The 25,604-nt window shown below is 45.5% G+C and overlaps 1 protein-coding gene across 4 annotated transcripts in view; it reads right to left on the reverse strand.

The window, feature by feature from the left end:
* Not1 (CCR4-NOT transcription complex subunit 1) overlaps positions 1-25,604 on the reverse strand; it is a 127,605-nt gene that overhangs the window by 91,234 nt on the left and 10,767 nt on the right. For all 4 annotated transcript variants that reach the window (XM_084590390.1, XM_084590389.1, XM_084590388.1 and 1 more), the window contains 9 exons: positions 15,060-15,240; positions 14,702-14,845; positions 12,768-12,880; positions 12,643-12,698; positions 12,167-12,392; positions 10,492-10,662; positions 2,719-2,846; positions 2,509-2,644; positions 1,325-1,432 (listed from right to left, as the gene is read on the reverse strand). In XM_084590390.1, the coding sequence (XP_084446516.1) occupies positions 1,325-1,432; positions 2,509-2,644; positions 2,719-2,846; positions 10,492-10,662; positions 12,167-12,392; positions 12,643-12,698; positions 12,768-12,880; positions 14,702-14,845; positions 15,060-15,240 (1,263 nt within the window). The remainder of the gene's footprint in view (positions 1-1,324; positions 1,433-2,508; positions 2,645-2,718; positions 2,847-10,491; positions 10,663-12,166; positions 12,393-12,642; positions 12,699-12,767; positions 12,881-14,701; positions 14,846-15,059; positions 15,241-25,604) is intronic.

Below are 25,604 nucleotides of genomic sequence, written 5' to 3' on the forward strand. Positions count from 1 at the left end.
GGCTACTAGGCATGTCATGTGAATAGAGTACATCATATCATTGCACCACTAAGTGTTGGGCATAATTGTGTACGAAAAGGAACTGGCAAGATCCCAGATAGATAGATAGATGTGTTAATTGAATGCAAAAGCAGAGAGGTCAGCCAGAAAGTTGAGCATCTGCAAAGATCCCCACTTCCCTTTACAAGCTTAGTACAGCGCTGCTCCCAGGTCCTCAAAAATGCATGCAATCTGGTCATGATTAACTAGGACAAAAAAAAAAAAAAAAATCAATCATTCTACTAGCAAATTAAAGAGCAGCAGATCTGGTTGTATGTTTCACCTGACAAGGTGTGACGGAGCAACACTGCTTTCACCACAGGTTCAGTACCAATGGAACTGGCTGCATTTCAGCTGATAAGTAACCCACTAGAACAGAGAACGGCCTTTCCTAACCGACACCTCGACAGAGCTCCAAAGGTTCTGCAAATCAAGAGTAGAGTGCTCCTCACATCAGCAGCGGTGTTACAACATAGCAGCCTCAAGTTGTAAGCTGCAGTGGTTATCTGGACATACAGATTAATGCTGAAATGCCAGAGAGCCAGTAAAGTTCTGCACGGCCTGCATATCTGAATTTTATCAGCAGTAGCACGCTCTGCGAAGTATGTGAACAAGTCAAAGCCTAAACTAAGGACCCTAAACTAATAAACACATAGCATCAGGTCAACAACCATCCCTCCACACATGGCACTAAATGTGCATGCTCGCTCCCATACACAGGTGCACGCACATGCAGATGCACACGCACACATATACACACACACTGGAATCATTTAAACCTTGTTGATACAATTTCTGTGGGCATTGAAAATTGACATATTATCGGAACATATTTGACATGAAATTTAATTTTATTTACAGCACGATGAAATGATCTGCCAATTTGCACCAGATGTTTTTGTTTCTTAATGTGCATAAGCAAGTTTTGCATCACACCACATGCACGAGACTGGCTGCCATACATGTCCACAAGCAGCAGCCCAAACTGAGCACAGAAAACACAAACCAATCACATTCCGACACAAAGCAAACTGCCAACTCATACCCGACAAGTGACCTCGCCCAGAGCAGCTTTGACCTCACCAAAAACACTGGTTTAAACTACAAACTCTGCCAAGACTAGCACACCTCTTGCCGGCGGTGCGACACAGCAGGTCACACCTTGAGCTTTGCATCAACCGGCAGTGGAAATGATAAATTACAGTAGGCACATTGCTGTAATGGTTGTTACAGACATCACTTGTACCACTAGAATATTTCAATTACACTAGTGCTTCATTATTACCTGAACATTCCAGGCTGCTTGCAGCACTATGGCAGAATTTGGATGGTTGCTGAGAAACACAAACACAAGATTTGTCAAAAGCTCCTGACGAAAACCTTGCATAGGTCCCTGGAAAACAGAACAGTAGAATTTGTAGTTAAACGCAAACAATATAGTCAATGGGCTCAAAGCAGTCATCAAAATAAGCAATAATGCTGTTACACAGCAGTGATGACAAGCAAGAATGTAATCAACTAAAAGCTCTGGAAGTGCATATTCCAGTGTCTTGGCATGTATCACAAGCCAACTGGTCAGTGACCATAGGATTCATTAGCTACTCTTAGCTACTCCTCCCAGGAGTAGTAGTAACTGCAGAGCTTTAAAGAGGTGTAACGAAAGGGATTTCAGGGTTTGGTTTGGTTTATGAGGCTTAACGCCTCAAAGCAACTCCGCTGATGAGAGATGCCGCAGTGGAGGGTTTGGTTTGGTTTGTGGGGTTTAACGTCCCAAAGTGACTCAGGCTATGAGAGACAGCGTAGTAGAGAACTCCGGAAATTTCAACCACCTGAGTTTCTTTTGCGTGAACTGACATTGCACAGCACACGGGCGCCTTGCTTTTCGCCTCCACAAAAAAGCAGCAGCCGAGGCCGGGATTCGATCCCACATCCTTGGGCACAGTAGTCGAGTGCCATAACCACTGCGCCACCCCGGCGGGGTCGCACTGGAGGGCTCCGGAAAGTTCGACCACCTGGGGTTCTTTAACGTGCACTGGCATTGCATAGCACACGGGCACCTTGCTTCCTGCCTCCATCGAAATGCAGCTGCCGCGGCAGAGATTCAATCCCGCACCCTTGGGTACAGCAGCTCAGAGCCCAGCCACTGCGCCATCGCGGCAGGTAGAAGTGATTTCAGACCACATGGAAGAATGCAGGACAGTCTGCACAGTGTGGACACCTTGCTGGGGTGAAGGTCGAACAGATGTAGGAGGTAAGGCACGTCTACAGAATTGTCTCCTAACCATTGCTTGGCAACAGGCTATAGTAGAGTAGTAGAGTTAAGAGCATCCAAGCATCTAGAGTCAGGCAAAACAACTTGCCTAATGCAGTAAAACTAAGTCGAGCTGGAACCAAGGGCAGTGTTAAAAAATAACTTGTACCTATACTATTACAATCTGTGAAAGCGTCCAGCAAATATTTTGTACTCACCGAAGTCTGGAGAAGACCAAGCATTAGCAAATCCGGACAATGCTGAACAGGATATTTGAACAGGTCGTGCACGTGCGATGAGTACTGCACTTTTTCCGATAAATTCAGAAGGGTCTCAATAAGGTCGAGAGACTTCCTACAAAAATAATTACCCGAGTCTTTAGAACTATTCAGGAAAAACAAAATAATTTAGAAGAAAGGCTTACTAACCAGTTGGCAATGTCTCTGTTATCATCTTCTGGGAGTGCCTTCAGGATTTCCATTGACACCGGCCGATATTTGTAATCAGTCAGGCAAACAATGTCAGAGTTTTTCATTATTTGGTGGAACAGCGACAGCTGCACAAGGGAAAGAAAAGCATATTTAATACGGCTACACTACATCAGTTTTTGTACGCACTAAAATTCTGCTCACTCAACCTGTGTAGCAAAAGCAAAATTTGTATCACTTGCAAGTTGCAATTAATTACAGTCGAACCTCGATATAACGATCCTCAGCGTAAAGAAATTCACGAAGTAAATTCTTTTTATTTCCCAATCTCTGCCCCATTGAAAACCATGTATATTTTTCACGATTCAACGAAATAATTTTATGCCACACATTCAATTTACCGAAGTTCTCGCACATCACATGCATGTACCAGCAACCACCTTGACAACTGGACGAGAACTAAAACTTCAGCTATGACACACGTACGCATTTTACATCTTCCCTTTTTTGCGGGCAGTCTGAAATCTGCGAGCGAAACAAAAAGGTGACAGGGGCATACCGCACACCATCCGTCGGATACATACAAAGCCCACGGTGCGGAAGTTTTAGGACACGTCACGGCCAATCGGAACGACAAAGCGCTAACTGGAAATATCATATTTACTCGTGTAATGAACCCACTTTATTTTTTTTAAAGAAAGATCGACGCAAATTTGAGGGAAGGGTTCAATACCTGGCAAAAGTTGAAAAAATTTTTTTTTTCCAAGGCGTCCACCCCAGCCATTAATCAGCGATCATGACGCCGGCTTTTAGCACTGTTCACTTCAAAAGGCGCTTGCTGCTATCAAACTTTCCAATGATTTTGTGACCGCACACGGCGGCCACTCCAATCGCTGCGTGATAAAGCGAACATACTGAAAACCACGCTTGCTCAACCGGATGAGCTGCAAGTCACCGCGGGCACTCTTCTCAAGGCGGCTCGCATTGTGCCAAGTGCTCCTATCCATCTTATCGTATATTTTAGGTACTCTGTCCGGTTTGCAGCAAGTAGGACTCATCCAACACAAATTCTTGTTCAGCTGACAAATGGTAGTATATATGAACTATAAAACAATTATGGCTCAAAATTTTATAAAAAGAAAATGCACATTAGGGGTTAATTGTGTATCAGTTGCACTCCAACTCGACACATTGGGAAGAATTTCTGCTCTAATCTTATGCTGAAAAGTAAAGAAATCTTAGCCATAAAAACATTGCAATATTTCAATGAAAATAAAATACTGAAATTTTATTTACACATGATCTTGAAGTCAAACTGCTATATTAACTGTTTTTCACTGACTGTAATTGTTATCTGGAGAAGCAAAAACAAGGTTTCAGCCTACATAGTGCATAGTTCATAGTCTCGTTCATAGTTATTACTCATATATCATTCTGCCCTCCTTATTTAATGCCTGGCAGTCCTTACAGGTACAGCAGATCTTGCAATGGGCGGAAACAAAATCTGTTTGCAATATCTCCGCTTCTATTCACAGTTGCAGTTTGTAGAAAAGCATTTGTTTAGTTGAAACTATGTGTACTGATATTCAGAACAGTTCAAGGACAACCTGTAATAATAGTCTTAATTATTTGAAAATATTCAATTTGCACCAAATTTTTATTTGTATTCGCTTTGCACCGAAAAACCTGGTTCCACACTTCTAGTAGTCGTGCTTATTTTGTTGTAGTGATCTATCGAGGGTCCCGATGCAGTCTTACGACTATGGGACCCTCGTCTGTATTTTTATGCATTTTGTAAATACGTTCAATCTAATAAACTTTCACTTTCACTTTCAAAAAAAGAAAAGCAGCACTGCTAAATATGGCTTACACCTTATACATCAGGCACACCATTTCGCACAAGTATCTAGTTGTTGTGGTTGTTGTGTTGGGTTTAATAGCACATAAGCAGCTCAGGCTATCATGCGCCAAGCACAAGCTTGTAAGTGGTGTATACTATTTATTTTATAGTTTCTTTAAAACATTTGCTTCCTTTAGAAAGCTAAAAACACATGATCCACTTTCACCTAAAATCAAAGCTGGATGGAAAGCAATGTGTTCATCGTAAAATCGGGTAAAATACTTTTTTCTTTGCAATTCAAATCTTCTACATGAAAATAAAATGTGGTTTATGATGAGCATTCTTCACACAGGAGTTTGTTTTCTTTTCTCAACAAAAAGATGTGTGTCATGTGTGTGTGGCCAATGCGGAGACGGAATAATATCACTTCCATGAAGCGTTCCTGATGATGACATGATTTCCATTCCCCTAAAACTGCCTTCACCACCAGCTGCAGTTTATTATTTACCTCCCTACTCCATGATGACTGCCATTCTTCCTTTAATCTGTAGTGCACTAGCATCATGCAGTCTCCATACGGCATATTTATGTTCTTTATTTGTTTTTCATGGGCTTGGGCAGCGCAAAGGTCTGCTCTCTCGTTGCCTCGAATGCAGACATGACTCGGGACCTAACAAAATTTTATGTCCTTGAGCAGAGGCTGTTGATATGTTATGTATGATGTCCCCAAGTAGTGGTGTAACTGCGTTTTTGTGGTGAAAGGCTGTGAGGACACTTAAGGAGTCTGTGTAAACAATATGATGTGTGATGTTCTCTGTGTGATGTTCTCGTTCAGTATTTTTCTCACAGCCACAGCAAGTGCATAACATTCAGCAGTGAAAACACTTGCACACTGAGGTAGTCTAATCGTTCCTTCCCCATTTGTCTTGTACTACTGCACTACCCACATGTTTTGTTGTCTCGGAGCCATCCATGTAAAATTGTGTGCAATAGTCATATTTTTCTTTAAGAGCTAGAAATTCTTGCAAGATGTGTTCATGTGGTGTTTTCTGCTCACAAAAATGAGGCAGTGTGAAATCACAAACAACAGGAAGGCTGTACCAGGGTGGCAGTAGATCATGTCTCGATGCAATATCAGGGAGGGCATGCAATATTCCTAGTTCTTTACATTTATCTTTAAAACGAAGTAACAAAGTCTTGATAGCCTGGGGCCTATTGATGAACAATACTCTGGAGGCACACTTCGTGACAATAGGGTAGCACATGTGTTTTGGTAGAGACCGTATTTTCATGATGTATGAAAATGAAAGCATGGATCATCTATATTCTAGGGATGGTTCATTTGTGTCTGCATAAAGACTGGTGATTGGTGACGTCCTATAAGCACCAGCAGAAAGACTCAAACCTGAATTATGTACAGGGTCTAATCGTTTCAGATATGAAGCTCTTGCTGACCCGTATACTATGGAGCCATAATCTAGGCAAGAGCGAACGACAGTAGTAGATATGCAAAAGGCAGGACCGGTCAGAGCCCCAGTGTTTGCGTGATAAGACTAAGTATACTGAGAGATTTCGAGGCTTTCTTTTTTAGTGCATTTACATGAGAAAGGAAAGAGAGTTTTCTGTCAAACGTTATACCTAAAAATTTGGGTTCATGTTTTAGTGGTAGTGTAATTTCATTTAGGCAGATAGTGGGGTCAGTGTGCAGTCCTCGTCTAAGAGAAAAGAGAACGGCCACAGATTTTTGCGTGGAAAACCTGAAACCATTCTTATCTGCCCATGACGCCAGCTTATTTACAGTTTGCTGAATCTGCTTCTCACATGTTGATACGTTTGATGATGTGCACGCAATTTGCAAGTAGTCTACGTAAACTGAGTACATAATGGACTTCAGTATTATTTTCGCTATAGACTTCATTTTTGCTATAAAAAGTGTGGTACTTGTGTGAAAATTTTAGAAAGGGTCAAACGGAGACGTACTTGAAATGACCGCCCTGACAGAAAGTCCCCCAGACATTTAGCATTCTGCCGCGAAAACCAAGTTTTCCTACATCACGTAGAATCCCGAACCTCCATGTAGTATCATATGCTTTTCGAGGTCAAAAAAGACAGCAAGGCAGTGCTGTTTATGTACAAAGGCTTCTCGAACTGTATTTTCTAGGCGGACAAGGTGATCAGTAGTAGAACATGCTTTCCTGAAACCACGCTGCTGAATGTCAAGTAGTTTTCGGGATTCAAGAACAAACATTAATCTTATATTCAGAATACTTTCAAAACACTTCGCAAGACAGCTTGTCAGGGCTATTGGCCTGTAACTGCCTGAGGAGTTTGGTGACTTCCCAGGCTTCAACAGAGGTACTATAATGGCTTTCTTCCAGGTCTCAGGAATTTTCCCAGATATCCAGATTTTATTAAAAAGTTTTAACAATGCTTTTACTGAGGCAGCAGAAAATGAGCTAACATCTCATAGCAGACCCCATCTGGCCCTGGAGCAGTGTGTTTGCCAGCTAAGAGCACTCTATTTAATTCTCCCAGTGTAAATAAAGCATTAAATGGTTCGTTTCTGCTACCAGTCATTGGAAGTTTTTGTTTTTTGGCTGTTCATTTGTACTTGAAAAAAGAATCTGTATAGTGTGTAGAACTTGAAACAGCAGCAAAATGTTCTCCCATTATGTGTGCTTGTTCCTGTATGCTTGTTTGTGTGCCAGGAGATGTAAAAAGTGGAATTGTAAAGGGGGAGTATTTTCCATCCAGTTTATGTACTTTCTCCCACATGCTTTTTGATGTAACCGAGCTCTTATTGGAGGACACATACTTCTGCCATGATTGTTTTTCAGCCGTGCGGCGGATATACCGCGCTTTAGCTTTTGCTTTCTTGAATTTTACAAGGTTTTCATGTGTTGGGTAGCGCCGAAAAATTCCCAAGGCTTTATTTTGTTCCTTTTTCGGTTTTCTAAATTCTTGCGTGTACCAAGCTTTTCGATTTTGTCGTACCACTCCTGATGTCCGGGGAATGGCTAGGTGAGCAGCGTCAATAATACATGCTGTGAATATTTCATTTAACTTGTTCACATCAGGACTTTCGGAATAAAATTTTTCTAGGGAAGCCTTTTCGTAAAAAAGCACCCAGTCGGCCAAATCTAGCTTAAAACGTTGCGGTTTTGTTAATGTGATTGATGGTGATGATGTTAGACTGATGATGACAGGTAGATGATCGCTCCCATAGGGGTTGTCAAGAACGTTCCACTTAAAATCAGTAAAAACACTTGGTGAACAAAAAGACAGATCAAGGCAGCTCATTTTGCCTGTGCTTGAAGCACGATACGTAGGTTTGCCCGTATTAGTAGGCAGACATTGTTGCAAAGAATAAAATGTTCTAAAATCCGACCTCTGACGTCTGTTTGTTTACTTCCCCAAAAGGAGGAATGAGCATTAAAATCCCCTGCTAAAATATATGGCTCCGGCAGTTGCATTAAAATTGTTTGTAAATCATGATGTGTAATAGTTAAATGAGGTTCGATGTATAAAGAGCATATCGTTATAGTTTTAAAATGCACCACGATGACTGCAACAGCTTCAAGTTAGGTTTTAAGTTTTATTTCTCGTGTCTCAACGCCACCTTGGACCACAAAATCGCCTCCAGAGAGCCTGATTGAATTTTGTCGGTCACAACGGAAGGCTTGGTACTTTTTCAGGAAGTTTTTCTTCTGTGGTCCAAGGTTAGTCTCCTGGAGACACAATGCGACCGGGGAAAATGAATTTAAAATGTCAGTTATATCGGTGTAGTTGTGTAGAAGTCCGCGACAGTTCCAGTGAACTAGAAACGCCATGGTGACTGATTAGTCGGGGATAGGGTTGAAAACTGAGGTTGTTGGGTCTTTTGGACCCGTTATTGGGACTTTGTCCCTTCTTTTACGCTCTAGAGAGCTTTGCCGCCGCTGCTGCGGGGGCGAGGAGGGAGAGGTGTCCATCACGTCCTCAGATGTGCTGGACGTTCGTGCAGAAGGCACGGGTACACTTGTTTTTGACCTCGCCCCTTAAGACGAGGCCTTTAGGCCCGTTGACCTGGGGGTCAGCGTGGCCTGTTTTGGGGGTGGAGTAGCACCAGCTACTTCCACCAGGGGCGCGGATGGCACTGCCCCGGGCTCACTGTGTGTGGCCTCGGTAGGTGCCAAAGATCCCTGTGGTGCCGCGCCCTGCTGCGCCACAGCGGAGTATAATGGGGTTTGGATACACAACCGTTTGCGTGCTTCAGTGAATGTAATATTTTCTTTTACCTTGAGAGTAATAATGTCTTTTTCTGTTTTCCACACAGGGCAGCTACACGAGTAGGCAGGATGGTTGCCCTGGCAGTTCGCACAAAGATGGGGTTGGGTCTGGCAGTCATCAGTGGGGTGTTCATGTGCAGCACACTTTGCACAAGTGAGTCGGCCTCGGCAGCTTTGTGCACCATGGCCATACTTTTGGCAATTGAAACATCGTCTCGGGTTCGGAATGTAAGGCCTGAGGCTGATTTTCGTGTACCCCACCTCCACGGAGTCAGGAAGTGTGCTCAGAGCAAAGGTGGGGACAAAGTGCTTTGTTTCAATTTCTTTGTTGGGTATACATTTGTCACGTTTGATCTTTCAGTCCCTCAAGTAGTTCGTGCTCAGTCATGTATTTCAAGTCATTATCAGAGAGGACACCACAAACGGTGTTCAATGATCGGTGTGGGCTAATCTCAATCGGGACATCTCCAAAGGTATTGACCCCAGAGAGCTTCTCATACTGATGGTGGTACAACACTTCCAAAAGCAGACTCCATTTGTTAACTTTATTTTATATCCTTGGCCTATGGTGTCGGTTAGGGTCTTTGCAACAGTGAATGACGAGACTTGCCTAGCAGTTTTTTCTGCATGTTTACTGTGGATTACATGAAATCGGGGGAGATTGGTTGGTTTTGGTTGGTTTTTGGGGTTTAACGTCCCAAAGCGACTTAGGCTATGAGAGACGCCGTAGTGGAGGACTCCGGAAATTTCGACCACCTGGGGTTCTTTAACGTGCACTGACAACGCACAGCACACGGGCGCCTTGCTTTTCACCTCCATCGAAAAGCTGCCGCCGAGGCCGGGATTCGATCCCACGTCCTTGGGAACAGTAGTCGAGCGCTGTAACCACTGCGCCACCCCGGCGGGGTGAAATCGGGGGAGAGTGGTCTTGCTTTTCAGAAAGAATTGGGCAGTTTGGTCGGTGCGCCCTCATTCCGGAGGGCGATGGGATGATGAAGAGGAACTAGCCATAAGAATGTTGTATTTTGCGGTCAAAGTGGCAGCCACCCACCATGGAGCCCAACAAGGGGACGTGACAGGAACTTGAAAGGTTCTGCCGACTAGCCGTACACCCTGACTATAACCAAATATGGCATAACGCAGGGTGGTTAGCCACAGAAGGTTAACCCTCGCCGCCTGGAAGTACGAATAAGTGGAGAAGGTAGGAGAAGACAGGACAGTTGTAAGAAAGAAGATAGGAAAGCAAAAGATGGAGGGGAGGACAGGAAAAGGCGACTGCTGATTTCCCCCGGTCGGGTCAGGCCGGAGGTGTGTCTACTCTATGGGAAAAGCGTGGGCCAAAGTGGCGAGGGGCCTTAAAGGTCCAAACAGTCGGCATCGGCTCGAACACCAGGATCCCATTTTCCCCAGACACGGTGATGCCACGGACGGTTAAGCACGGGTGCTCGGGGTCTATGGTGTCGCACAGTACACACAAACACCTGCTTTAACAGGTGCCCCCTGCGGGGCACAAGTATCTAATCTGCATAACTGATGCACCCATCTCACACATATGCATGCCACAGAAATTACATATGTAATGACTGGATGCCACCATGCATGTGACATTGACAGCTCAATTCAGAAAATTTTTCATTCTCTTGTACAAAATTACACATTACTCACCTGAGAGTCTGGGTTTCTCCAAACTCTGTACAAACGATCTGTAGGAAAGGGTTCACTGCCTAGTCCTCTGCACAAGCCATGCCAGAGCAGTTTCAGACCTTGTCGATCCTTTACAAAAAACCCTGGGAAGTCCAGCTCACTAACCACCTCTTTCCAGTTCAAAGTTGGTACCTGCAAATATTCAACATTTTGTAATTCAAGCCCATATTCACATACAAGCATGAATATATAACATCCAAAAATCACTAATGGCAAATTTCACTGGCTGATCTGTAGCGGCGATCCTAGTAGCATAGGGAAAGGGGTCAGCAGACACGTGCACATTTTGAAGGTCCATAAATACCTTGCTGAGTGTCTGTATGAATGGTGAATGGTGATTGCTTTCATGAGTATAGCGTTGGCTGTACTGCCATCAAAATATTGAATGAACACATAGGTTAGAACTAAGAAAGGATTGAGCTGTGCCTGCCACATGAAGGAGCCAAAAATGAAAAGGCAAAGATGGTAATAAAAAAAATTAAAACAACCAAAACAAGCTTACTATCAGCATTGGCCTTTATATTCTATGCATTCTGCACAGTAACTTGTGAATAACAAATTGAGTTTTGCCTGTTTAGGGTCATCGGCACAGGCGGCACCCATTCTGCGACTTGAGACATCAAGCACGTATAACGGACCTACGCCAAGCCTGCCAAAAAGTGTTACTTCCTCTAGGATCTTAAACCACATCAATTACAAGTTAATATCAAAGAGAGAGAAACAACTTTTATTACCGAAAGAGTGTGATCATTAAGGCATGTCGACCTGGCGTGGCCCCCAGGTGGGGGCGACGCTCTGGGCCCACGAGACAAGCGCCAGCTGCGTCTTCTTGTCTGAGCAGGTAAGAAGTTTGTCCCAGATCTCCTCGGAGGGAGCTGGCAGTAAGGTACGAGGGGGTGGTCTTCCCCAACATCCCCAAAGGGTGTGTGCCAATGTGGCCGTTACTGCACAGTCGCAATTAGGGCAAATAGGGTCGTACTCCCAGTCCGTAATCAGAGCCAATCTCGAATAGCTGACAATGAGTCAAGGGGGCCTCGGCGAAGGCTTCTGGATCAATGAAGCTGCCCCCACCCTGTTTGTTAGACCTCGGGCTAGTTGGTCGACCCCTTCGTTCCCAGAGTTCCCCGCGTGGGCGGGTACTCAGACTAAGTGAATTTTGCGATCGGGAGTGCGGCCGCGGAGTATGCGCGCGGCGGTTGGGCAGATAAGGCCTTTCGAATAATTTTGAATTGCACGTTTAGAGTCACTACGCGGGTCGGCGATGGCCAACGCGATCGCAGTTTCATTCGCCACTGTGGCAGAAGCGCTAACGGTGGCAGCAGTAACAAGTGTGGAGTGTGGCGTGGCTACGCATGCGTCATAGAGACTGTCACTTTGTCTCGCTACACCCACGTAGTATGTGTAAGTGGTGTCAAGTGTCGGTGGGGACACATTACTTGCAACATCAAATCAAAGCCACTATAGGTTCTACAAGTAGCATGTTAGCAAGCATGACCACTACCACTATCACAGGCATGAGACACTTGAATAGAGCATCCTTCTTTCTCTTTCCCCACTCCTACAGCTCCATCAAACAAGCTCCACAGCTTGATCCAGACATGGTAGAAAAGGGCAGCAAAATGGCCAGTAAACCAACCAAGTCATAGAGCGCCTGGATGAAGACATCGATGTTCCAGGAGACACCGCTTGCATTAGCATCCTTATCAGCACCCCAAGCAGCTGTTGGTGAGGGCCCCAGGCCCTGGAGTGGCTCAGAGAGCCCCGTGTGAGTGTTTGCCATCATGGCCAGAACCCGAGCCACCATGCAAGGCCCTGGGTCCCGCAGACCCATCTGCACCAGACTTTGGCGACACTCCTCCACACTGCATCCACATGAAAAAAAAAAAAAGAAAAGACAACCATCAAAATTTCTTTCTTCCAGTTGCAGGCACATACAATGTAAAGTTTTACTGACCACAGGTACAGGCTGGAGAAAAAAAAAAAAAAAAGCATAATGACATGTCCCACAACCCACCACTGCGAGGAAGAAGATGGGAAAAAAAGAATATGCAGAGCAGCAATAACAACAACAACAAAAGACTGCATATGAAGCACAAAAAATGCCAGCCTGACCTTGAAGTAAAGCCATAGCCGACTTCTTTGATGACGTCTACATGCGAAAGTTCCATCTGAAAATGAATACACATTAGTGAAAAGTGAAATGTGCCTAATAAAAGCTGAGACAAGAGTGCACTTACTGGTTTTGACATATTTGAAGACGGCTCCGTCATTCCTTTTACCATCAATGCATCGGAACCTTCGCTGTAGAGGAGTGGTGCCAAGACTACAGGAACTCTGTCCTGAGGAAAATCTAAACGCAGAAATGAATTTTATAAAGAAACTACAGTTGAACCCCACAATAACGAAAACCGCAAGCACGAATTTCTCGAGGGAACGAAATATTTTAGTGGCTCCGGTCAACGTTCACAAGATTCAATGCATTTCATTTCTCTCAACAACGAAACACTTTCAGAATTCCATCTCACAACGAAGGTTTCTGAAGTAGCAGTCCACACGTTTTCTGCGTTCAAAGCCATAACAGGAAATTAAAGCACTGGAACGCATTTTAGTTCACCACTTTCAACATCTTCGGCACTTCCAACTACCACCAAGCACATTTATGAATGCTGCCATGTTTGTTTGCAAGTTGCTGATGATGATGATTGTGCACCTGTCGTTTGAAAAAAAAAAAAAAAAAAAAAAACATTTTTGGCGGGCTCTGATTTATTGCCAACCAATTCAAACGGGCACAGCCGTATCGTCATTGTGCATGCTTTATGTTTTTTGCGGCCCAGCAGGCCTCACATCCATTTTCTTTTTTTGTCTGGCAAGTCTACGTGCTGAGAAGATGCCTCCTCCGACCAAGGAGCAGAAGTTTTTGACGCTTCAGGAGAAGGCGGAACTCATCAGGCCCCAGTCCTGTTCATTTATGTGCCTTTTTGTCCCTGTTTCATTCGTGCCGTTTTTCCGATTCAAACATGTCAAACTAATTAGCCCATACCACAGTACTCTCATCACTCAAGTTACTAATGGAAGGAAGAAAATCGGTATTGTGCAAGAGTTTGGAATTCCATGCAGTTCGCTGTCGACGATATTGAAGTGCAAGGCACCTTGGCTGCTCTGGAGAATGGAGCACGTGCGCTGCACAAGACAGTGACAACGCTGACTTTTAAATATGTAGACAAGGCTGTATATAACTGGTTCTGGGTACAGAGAGCAAACAAGGTGCCACTGTCCGGAATCTTAGTGCAGCAAAAAGTCCTCGGCTTCACGTGCCAACTAGGGTATCATACTGTTGATTTGGTGTGTGGGGTTTAACGTCCAAAGCGGCTCAGACTATGAGACACACCATAGTGAAGGATTCCGGAAATTTCAACCACAGAGATTCTTTAACATGCACTGACATCGTGCAGCACGCAGGCGCTTTGCTTTTTCGCCTTCAGAGAAAAGCAGCCGCCGGCGCCGGGATTCGATCCCGCATCCCTGGGCACAGTAGTTGAGCGAGGCAAGCACGACACTTTTAAAGCAAGAAAAGGCAAGCGACGATCACAGACTTTCTCAAATAAAGTTTCGGTTTCGCAGGCTCAGGTTCGTGCTTACTCGATTGTACATTCCCGTTTTCGTGATAACAAATTCTCGCGAAAACGAAAAACTTTCTCGCCTCTGGCAATTTCATTACTGCGGGGTTCAACTGTACAAGAACTATAGAAACTTGTGTCATACACATCTTAGCTGGAGATGAAAACACAATCACTTTCTTACCGTATGAACTCAATGTATTTTTTCAACGCTCAAAGCAATCAATGTTTAATTCATTGCTGACATTAAAAACAGGCTATGGTCCGGATATTCTGAACATGCCAGAATACTTCTGATCATATAAATATAAATGACCAACAAAAATAAATACTTTTCCTTTTATCTTCAACTCAAAACATCACTATTACAACAACCAACACAAAGAATTCAATGTGATATTGTTCAATAAATGTATATACACAGCTTTCAACCTGCTTTGCTAGAAATACACAAAAATGCCTTTGAAATCATTACGAAAATCTGCTCTTTCACTTCCAAACAAGAAATTTGCACCACTAAGCCAGCATTAAAGGTCCCAAGACAGGTTACTCACCTTTGCGAAGATTTTCAAAGAAAGCGTCTTTTAATTCATTACTGACACCGAAATGCTCGGGGTTCTTGTTTAACAACTCAACAAGCAAAAGGTGAAGCACCTCAGGAGTACAATCTTGAAGATCGCCCTCCTGAGCGGAAGAGTCTGCAAATTAGAAATGGAGGTTACCAATTTAAGTTAATGGTAATAACTTTCAAGCCATATTTTAAACAAACAAGAGCAAATGGGAAACAATACCCACTACAACTTACTTTCGGGCATGAGACAAGGAGGTACTCAGCCTTTCAGATCTCAAATGCATGCAAACGTTTAGGCACAGCAACAAGTGCCACTACTAAATCAAAAAGGCTATGCTTACCAGAGTCTGTGTAAGACCGCAAAAGGTCAGGTAGCTTGAGTCGAATGAACTGTGTCGCACACTGACAAAGCTCAGCACTAGAGGAGTGAAGTAAACAAGTGCCGAGGACAACTTCTTGCACACGGTTCAATCTCAACACACGGCTTATATGAGGCAGCAGCAAAGGACTAGGCCGAAGGCTCTGTGAACACAAAGAAAAGATTCATGAGGCACATGTCTTGTTGCCCCATCTATGTCAGTTGTTAGGAGCCATTCAAGATTTCTAAATAATTATGTGCAGTACTGAAAGTTCACCCAAGATGAATGAAGTGTGCTCCCAACCTCCCATTCTCAGTGCTAGCAAAGATATGCAGAAGTATGCTGAGCCAGCTTCCACTCCTGCCAGAGTCCATGTGAAGCTGTTTGGTCATACTTCGTAGCTAGGAGCTAGCCATAATAGCCAACTAAAATGTCATCCCAATACACTGAAAATAGTATGCAAGGTAACAGCACATCATGGTCTAACACAAGTGTTGGCATCCCTGCACTTCCCAATATGTGTTAAACTAATTCCATGCACATTTAAATAGGAGTTGACTTAACAGAGAGAGGAATAGAAAGACAAGGAGGTTAACTAGGCGATGCCCAGTAGGCTACCCTACACATAGGAAGGGGAACAAAGGGAGAAGGAAGGAAAGAAAGAGCGGCAAGGAAAGGAGTTTGTCACGTGTCCAGAGATCTGTAGTAAAAGGGGGTACAGGACATACACTTCAAGTCTAGAACTCAAACCCCAGAGTCTCTCGAACGAATTGGGAGGCTTGGCAGGTATGCAACTAACATACAGCAGCATCTTGCACCATAGTTTTTCTTTCCCCTTATTTGATCACAGTTTGCATCCAACTCGCAGCTTATAAAGGCATTATTACGTGTTTGTGCAGCATGACACTACCTCTCGGAAAGCTATACAGTCAAACCTTGATATCATCATCACCACCACCAGCCAGACTATATACACTGCAGGGTGAAGGCCTCTCCCATGTTCCTCCAATTAACCCGGCCCTGTGCTAGCTGCATCCACTTTACCCCTGCAAACTTCTTAACCTTATCCGCCCACTTAACTTTCTGCCACCAACTGCTATGCTTTCCTACTCTTGGAATCCAATTTGTTTTCTTAAGAGACCATTGGTTGTCCTCTACGCACTGCATGTCCTGCCCATGCCCATGTTTTGTTCTTGATTTCTACTAGAATGTCATTAAATCGAATTACTTCTCTGACCCGCTCTGCATGCTTCCTATCCCTTAACGTTACATCTACCATTTTTCGCTCCATAGCCCTCTGCATTGTCCTCAACTTAAGTAGAACCCTTTTCGTTACCCTCCACATTTTAGCCCCATAGGTGAGTACAGGTAAGACACAACTATTGTATACTTTCCTCTTGAGCGATACTGGTAAGCTGCTAGTCATAACCTGCGAATACTTGCCAAATGTACTCCTTCCCAATCTTACTCTCCTGTTATTTCCCTTTCATGGTCTGGATCTGCATTTACTACCTGTCCTAAGTAGACATATTCACCTACCACTTCCAGTGCCTCGCTACCTATAGTGAACTGCTGTTCCTTCCCGAGGTTGTTGAACATTACCTTAATCTTCTGCATACTGATTTTCAAGCCTACCTTTCTGTTATTACTGTCTAAGTCATCAATCATTCTTTGTAGTTCATCCCCTGAGTTACTTAGCAAGGTAATGTCACCAGCGAATCGCAGATTACTGAGGTATTCTCCATCAACCCTTAAGTTAAACTATTCGGGCGAAGGCATGGGGAATAGATGGGCTTCCCTGTACAGCAGGTGTTTCTTGCTGTTTCTTCTACTGCCTTTGTTCGTGCCGAGTGCTGTTGGTGACCACCGCTGCGTCCGTGGCTCAGCGACACATTGCGGTGCGGAGATGACGACTTCCCTCCTCGGACTCTACACGTTTAAATATTTACACTTTTTACATCAATGTATTTACAATAATGTCGTCGGATGATTATTCGGGCAAAGGTGCGCGGGATAAATGGGCTTCCCTATACAGCAGGTGTTTCTTGCTGTTTCTTCTGCCTTCGCTCGTACAGAGTGGCGTTGGTGACCACCGCTGCGTCCGTGGCTCAGCGACATATTGCAGTGAGTGCGGAGATGAGGACTTCCCTTCTCGACTGTACACATTTATTTACACTTTTTACATCAACATATTTACAATAATGTCATCGGATGCGACATCGAAACATAGAGGGCTAACAGCAACTGGGTGCGCGATCGGAGGTCAGAGGCTAGCAGAATCAGGCCTTGGCTCAGGCCTTGGCCTCCTGCTACACTTTAGGCCAGAGTCCCTTGAGACCTCCGTCAGCCTAGCCTGCTTCCTCGAACAACCCGTCTGCCCTCGACTCTCGTCTGAGCCTAACCCTCTTCCGAGCTCAACCGTGCTCCGAGCCCAACTGTCTCAACCTCGCTTCCTTAGCGTTCCCAAAATTCAGAGTTTAGTCCGTTGACCAATCAACGACTAGTCACTCTGTGGCCAATAACGTGCAGTGCTTCAAAATGGGCTGGCCAATCACTGTGCCACATATACCCCTCTCCTATGCATGTTAAGTAAAACACACACAACGAGTGCACTCAGCAGCGAGTGGTTGCGTACGCAAACACATACATCTGCGATTTACTCCCTCTCCAAAATCCTCCCACGCAAGCGGCGCCAAGCAGTCGCAAAGACGAACTGCGTCAACGGTTACATTTCCGAAAACACACACACGCGCAAACCTCAGGCCCAAACACTCCGATCCCTGCCCTTGGTCGGTTGCGCGCGGGCGGCGCATTCGAAGGGACACACAGGCGTCTTCCGGGGAAGACATGTCAACAGCGCGTTCTCCCCAGGGCCGTGTTACGCTGCGTTTCAGGATTTATGGCGTCCGCGCCCTCTCCACTCGAACCGGGAGACACAGCAGTTAGCGCCGACCCCACAACCACTGCGCTTACGCTGTGCCTTCTACTTGCACTGCTCCGTCTCCCTCGCGGCGCGGGACGGACAGAGCCGGCAGCGTCGCCCGCGGCCATGTGTTCTGGGCTCACTTCCGAGAAGCGGTCGCCTGCGCGACCGCCATAAATCAGCCCGCGTCAAGCTGCCCCTTGGCCTTGGTCGCCCCTTCGGAATCTCGTTTCTGGAGATTCTGTCAACCGCTACCGTTTTCGTTTAGTTCAGAAGATGCACCAGCAAAAATTCATGGCGCGTCTCAGATTCAGAATAAAGAACAAAAATTTACTCATATAGTAAAAATTTCACTTGTCTAGTTGAGTAGGCTGTTTGTTCTAGCTTTGTTCAAAACATATCAGTCGGTTGAAAGACCGAAGATGAATATGTAGTCTCGTGACTACTTTTAATCAAGGAAATGGACATAAAAAGTTAAGCAGAATCGAAAAGAGCGGCAAACAATAAAAAAATTGTCCTTCAAAGTTACACATTGCACTATATATTATCAATTCATCAAAATGCGACCTGTGTCTACAAAATTCTGTCTCAAAATCTTCCTGCACGGCTTGTGCACATAAGGAGTTGGCCTCTCAATCTTCTCTGTCACTTTCCTGGTATAATTAATTGAGAAGAAGAATTCTGAAAAATTCTTCAAATATCAAAGCGGACCTAATAACATAGCTGTCTTCAATTCCTCTCGGGCAACTCAGTGTTGAATTCTGAAATGCTGACTGAACCAGGATCTTAAGTACTTTGAGAACATTTGTGTGTAATAGGTGGACGGCAGCTTTTTCGAAAAAAAAAAAAAAAAGCTTGTCCAATAGGGCAATAAACCCTGGTTTTGGATAATGCAGTCAGTTAGAATATTGTCCTCGTAGAAGAGCGTACTATACAAGGGGATATGTGACAGTGGGAAATGGGATGGTAGGAGATGTCATATCACCTCCTTCAGTGCCTTGATTTTGCTCTCAGATGAAACGTCCGTCTTGACAATAGTCGTGCCGCTAGCTGCTACGGCCCTCGCATCTAGCATATGTTATTCCCTTCCGCACATTAACCTTACTTTCCCGAAGAGAGCCTCAATGGGTCGCTATATAAGGCTTGAAATGAGTCTTCAGTGAGAGTGTCTTTCTTTAACGCTTTAGAAGTTCTTGCATACTTTCGATGTAGCAGGTGAGCTCATTTGTAAGTCACTGCATCGAGTATCACCTTCATCATTTATTGGCCTCTTTTTACCACTTCGAGTACAAGTAGTGTCATAAATATCAAACCATTTTTATTGTTTTCATAATTAGCTTAATATTGTGTAAAAATTTCATTAAAACAATGTTTATTTGCAAAATTAAAATAATGTTTATAATACCACACATTGGCTAATATATGAATTAAATTACATTTAAAACTCAACCCTACAATGTTTACTTTGACTGTTATACTAATACTTTATATTATGCAAGCATTTTGCAATTTACATAAAATTTTTATGAAATTATTTTCATCTTCGGTGCTGCATGAATGGTTTCGCATCTAGTGCTGAAAGATGGTTTTGCTGTTGCAGACGAGTTGCTGTCACGTTAGCTTTGAAGAAGCTTCGATGTGATCACATGCTCATTCAGTTTTTTTTTTTTTTTTGTTCCTATTCTTGTACAGGCTTGGGAAAAGTTCGGATTAAAATGGACAAAAGTAGCTATGCCATGCCGCAATGTATGCCATGCTTGTCGAACGTTTGCTGAACGACAGTGTTTTTTATATCCGTTCACGTGTGTAGTATGTTGACGACATGCCGCTGCAGCATCTACCTTCTGTGTTCTTTAATTTCGGGACTGCACTCACCACGAAACTCGCGAGCGACAGCGGGAAACCAGGCAAAAGCCACCCGCCGCCGCTGAAGCAGACGCGGAGCGAACAGTGAGCAGGTCACGCCCCTTGCGGCGGCGGAGAGCGCAACTCAAGGAGAAACATTCCCATTGCTCCCGCGGCGATTGAGAAGGCCGTAAGAAAGAGTGCGCGCTCTCCCTCGAGACCGGCCTTGGCCTAGCGTAAAGCATGCACAGTAGCGCGCGGCGCAACTGTTGTAAACACGGCTTCGGAAAGGTCACGCGCCGGAGAGGAGCGTACGCCGGCGGCAGCGAGGGTATAGTGAACTAGTTCACTATAGCGGGGGCGAGGATGCGACGCACCTGCGCCTCTCGTGAAGTCACGCTGCTCTCGCGCATGCGCATAACGGGCGGCGCACACACGCGAAATTTGGCTCTGACCCGCCTCTGCCTCTGAGGCTCAACTCCATGAGCCCTCGAAGCGCGCGTCCTGCGCGCTTGGCTACGCGCGCGCGCCGGCCAGAGGAAGTTTGCGCATGCGCGACGCGCCGCCCACAGCCGAGCGCGTTCACAACGCTCGGATCCGACAGTGCTGGATATTAGGGTGCCTCGATGCCAGCGCCGCCGCGCTACATTGAGGCACCCTACCAGATATTCGGCCTCCGAATTCCGGCGTGCAAGCATTGACCAATCAGCGGGCACTCTGCGTCTGTTTCTTCCGGGGCGGGTCTGGCGGGCCGTGCAAGCATGTTTTGAGCAAAATGGCGGATCTCCACCTCTGTGGAAGCACGTCGTCCTGCATTGGCAGCCAAATAAATGAAGTCAACAACAAGCTGCTCATCGCCGCCATCGAATGATGGCAGCTGCTATGGCTTGCGAGCCACGCGCTTCATTCGAAAGAGCTGATGATGGATAACAGTGGCCGCGGAACTTGTGCCGGGGTTCACGCGCGAAGGTGAGATGCTGAACCTGTCGTTCGTTATTCATAGCGTGTATATTCGTTATTCATGTCATATATATCAAACATTTCATGTGTATGTTCTTGAGTTTTTATCACAAAGGCTCTAAAAACGCTCCAGAAGCGATGGAAAAGCCTCCGCGGCAAGTTCCGCCGGTTATGCAGCGCGCGACCGGGCGCGTACTGCGCCATGCGTGTGGGTGCACAACTTCAAGCGCCGCGCCCCGGCGCGCAAAAAAAGCGGGGCACAACTCCAAGTGCATGGCGCAGTACGCGCCCGGTCGCGCGCTGCATAACCGGCGGAACTTGTCGCGGAGGCTCTTCCACAGCTTCTGGAGCATTTTTACAGCATCTGTGATGAAATGTTTGATATACACGACGCAGAGTGCCCGCTGATTGGTCGATGCTTGCACGCCGGAATTCGGGGGCGCACTGCCGCGAGTAGCATGGAGGAAGAAAAAAACTAGGAGGGAGCGCCGCGGCGGAAAAGTGAAGCCTAGTAGGGGTGTGCGAATAGTACTTTTTCCAAACCGAATCTAATACGAATAGTGCACTCTTGCTATCGAATCGAATACGAATAATGTAGCTAAAAAGCTAATCGAATACGAATCGAATACTCTGCAAGTTATGTTCATATCATTTGTACGTTGATTACAAAACATTAAAAAGTGAAATTCAATTTTATTCAAGATGCTGTTTGATATATAGTTCACAACAATGTACAGCCGCGTCAACCTTGACTACAGGCGAGATAAAGTCTAAATATTTAAAAGCAAAAAGATTGCACAAAGCCATAAGCAAAAGAAAATAGCACTCAGTAAAGTCAAGTGGAGTTGGCAGGAGTTAATAAAATTACTAGATGCAACTTGGCTAGAAGTCACTACTAGAATGCACAACTAGAAATTGAGTACTGTCAACATGGCATCAGTCAACATCACATCAACTAAGACAAGACTTTCTCAGATAGTCATCAAAAATTTTAAAAATGCTTGACTAGATTAAGGCTCTAACACTGCGGGGAAATCACACAGAAAATGCAGATACATGTCTAGATTAATCTGCAGTTTTTATTTGAGCCTTTAATGACTAGGACTGAAACTTGTTGCAACAGTTATGAGAAACGACCATTCACAAAGATAAAATTTGATATCCCAAAAGGTGGAACATTAGAAGTAGTGCAGATGCAGTGAAACAAAGCGCATTTCACAAAGATTTAAATGAGTATATGGAACACTGGGCATGTTGCAATGGCAGCACTATACGTAAAAAAAGTTTTAACTATGAGAACAAAATAAAGGCAGTCTTGTGCATCATAATGTAACTAGGGATATTCACCAACAAATGGTTCTGGACTGTAAAATTGCACAGCAGGTCTGTTGGGAAATGTTATGGAAGCTTCGACCGCACTGAGTTGCCGTGCAAGAAAACACTGTGCTCCACACTGTCCGATGAAAGTGATTCCCGCCGACAAGTTACTGTGTTTGAGCAAGTTGAGAAGAGTCTCTTGCTTGCCACCTGAGTAGCCGGAATGGCAAGGTACTTTCTGGCCATGGTTGCAAGAGCTCCATACTTGATTTTTCCTTCTGTTGGCCACCACTGAAATGGACTGCTATCACGAGGCAACACAGGGGCCAGAAGATAGTTGGACATTTCTTGATGATACCAAAGTATTAAACACTCCCCAAACGGATGACTGCTCTCCTCTCCAATCCATCTACTCCTGTGCAGAAGTTTCTTGCGAGCCCAACTGTGACAGCCTTGACTCTTCCTGTTTCTGAAGTACTGAATACAAGAGGGACCGCATGTGCCCCTTTTCTTGCTGGTCGCTGCAGACATCCTTGAAACGAGGGTCAAGCAGAGTGGCAACAGCATGGGGCATCTGTGTGCTTATACCTTGAAATCTTGCTTTCACAGACCTCAGGAGGTTCTTTGAAAACTCTAGCTCCTCAGCTCCACTTGCCTCTTTAGAAAGCAGCACCTGAATGCAGTGAACAAGGGGAATAACAAGAGGCAATGTTGGGTGGAACTCGGAACAAGCAGCGGTAGTGGCTTCTTCAATCGGTTGCAGCACTGACACGAACGCTGCCACTTGACGCCATTCAAGAGAGGTCACGTTGTAAACAGAATCTATTTCTGCGAAGTCTACTGTCACAGCTGACTTCAGTTTATGCAAGCGCGCTAGCATGGCGTATTCACTATTCCATCTTGTAGGAACATCTTGTATCACCTCCAGTGGCTCCTGCCCATTCTCCTTTGTATTTCTTGCAGTCTTGTTCTCGCGCTGCTGCTTCGTTTGTACAACCCAACGATAGCCTGTGCTTTTCCACACACGCTTGCGAATCCGTTGCTTTCTTTCTTCACGTCCTGAACACAAAGTTGCACAGTGTGCGCGAAACAAGCAACGTGCACCCAGGGAGTTGGCCCAATCGCGGACACAAAGTTCCGAGCATTGTCAGTCACTACATAGCAAGGAAGGTCCTCAGGTACGTCCCACTCTTTCAAAACGTCCATGAGTAAAGAACGCAGGTTCTCTGCAGTATGGTTTGCACACAAGTGACGGCACGCAAGAACAAAACTGTGATGCACGAAGTCGTCACTCAACACGTGGCACGTATGAGCATGAGCTGACAACATTCATGCAACTCTCATGTCATGCGCCACTCACATAATAAATTTAACCTCAACTATTGATGATGAAAGTGAATGAAATTTTCAGGGAATAAACATGTAGCGTTACTTCTCGGCAGATTAGAGACGTGTCATCTATGACACGACTACGAGAAGTTGCCACGTGATATGTCCAATCTTTAAGAATGTTTCCATGCGAATGGACCGTGTCGCGGCCACGATGAAGCATGTAGGCTCCCTAAAACGGTGATCTCTGCTTCTCGCGTAGGTTTATTGCGGCAGCAAGCTGTGCCTGCTCGGAGCTGACGCTGCCTTCGCGAGAATGGTCGGAGGTAACCGAGACGTTATTTCGTGCCAGTTATTCGAAAAGTATTTGAAAATTATTCGAAAATTTGCGAAGATATTCGAACAGTTTCGAATAATTTTCAATTTTCACTATTTGATTCGTTTAACGAATCGAATATTATGATATTCGATTCGATATTCGAAAATTTCGAATATTCGCACACCCCTAAAGCCTAGTCATAAGAAATATAATGGAAAGAATCATGGGAAATTAGCCGTCACGCGATACGGCAAGTGGTAGCTGGTTTCGGTTGCTGTTTTTCACGCTTCGCTCTGGAGGAATGCCTTCGCGTGGCCTTCGCTACGCGACGCCTGCACTAGAAACCCGAGGCGCGCGCTGCGAGAAGGGGGTAGATGGAACTTCGGACTTTTAGACAGGCTGATCCCGTGGGGGGTGCCGCCGCCGCGCAGTGTACCCATGTATTTCGCGAAATATGGCTGGGTCCCCTCAGCAGCGCCATATGCAATGCTTGCGGGGCTCGGCACACAGAGACGAAGCACGCGAGAACAAGGACGAGGGGACAAAGCGCTGATCATCGCTTCGTCCTGTCGTCCGTCGTGTTCTTGTGCTGTCTTTGTGCGCCGAGTCCCGCAAGCATGGAATCAAACCAACTAGCCCAACAAAAAGTACTGTCATATGAAATGTTGCGTGCCGGGATGCAAGAACTACACGGATATACCTCTCGGGGCTGTCGCTCCAACGGTGAGTATCCTGTTATGCGCACTCCTCGAGAAACGAAACGTTTGTTTGTCAGGGCATGTGCATGTATTGTTCGAGACGAAAATCATCTGATTCATTTAGGAAATGCAGACCTCAAATACACATTGTTACACTGAAGCCAGTTCCCCAGGCATGCAATGTTATGTCGAATTCGTAGTCTCCCTGACGTGTTACGACGAGACGCGCAACTTTCGGCAGACCACTCCGGTAGGCTCCCCCCCCCCCCCAATCCAAAGTCACTAAAAAATACCATGTACCCTGCTGCTTTTGAGTTTGGCAACTATGTTGGCTAAATTCCCAAGAATCATTGCGCGCAAGAGAGAGAAGGGAGCGGCGTCCGAAGAGGTTGGCTTGCGGAGGCTGCGCGCGCTCCCTGTTTTTTTTTTTTCCTGACAGTGCCAAATATTCGGCGCGCGCGCCGAATATTTGGCACTGTCGGATCCGAGCGTCATGAACGCGCTCGGCCCTGGGCAGCGCACGCGCGTCCTGCGCGCTGGGATGCGCGCGCGCGACGCGCCGCCCACAGCCGAGCGCGCTCACGATGCTCGGATTCGACACGGCAGCGCGCATCACCGATCTGTGACATAAGCGCGATGCGATGGCGCTTCTGTCGCCAGGCTGGGCCAGTTGGGGGTGAAAACTAGGCTTAGCGCCCATAGGAATACATGGACCCGAAAAGTTTCAAAGCAATTTTAATTTCACGGCGCACCTATGATCTCGTTATTCGGTACAGAGCAACCGTGAACATCCTAGAACAGATCACGAAAGTATGAAATCTCAATAACGATGCGAAGTATTTTTAAAATACCACGAAACGTATGCGGGTGCGAGTTGGGAGGGCGTCCCATAGAAGCACACGTAAACACAACTTACTGCAACATTTTACTCGGTTCAGCAGCGTTGAACCCTTCTCATTTTTTGGTGAACGTCTTGTATCACGCCCCGACATCATGTTGCATGGCACACTACATTACCTTGCAATAACTGAAAGTCTGACGACTTGCGGGACCGTTCACAGCACGATAAACTGACCGCGCACAGTTGCAGACGGCAATGCACCACCAGCGCAGACGCTCCGGAGCTGGAGGCGGCC

This window comes from Amblyomma maculatum, chromosome 1 (assembly GCF_055883805.1).
Source record: "Amblyomma maculatum isolate TAMU_Amacu chromosome 1, ASM5588380v1, whole genome shotgun sequence".
NCBI classification, from domain to species: domain Eukaryota; kingdom Metazoa; phylum Arthropoda; class Arachnida; order Ixodida; family Ixodidae; genus Amblyomma; species Amblyomma maculatum.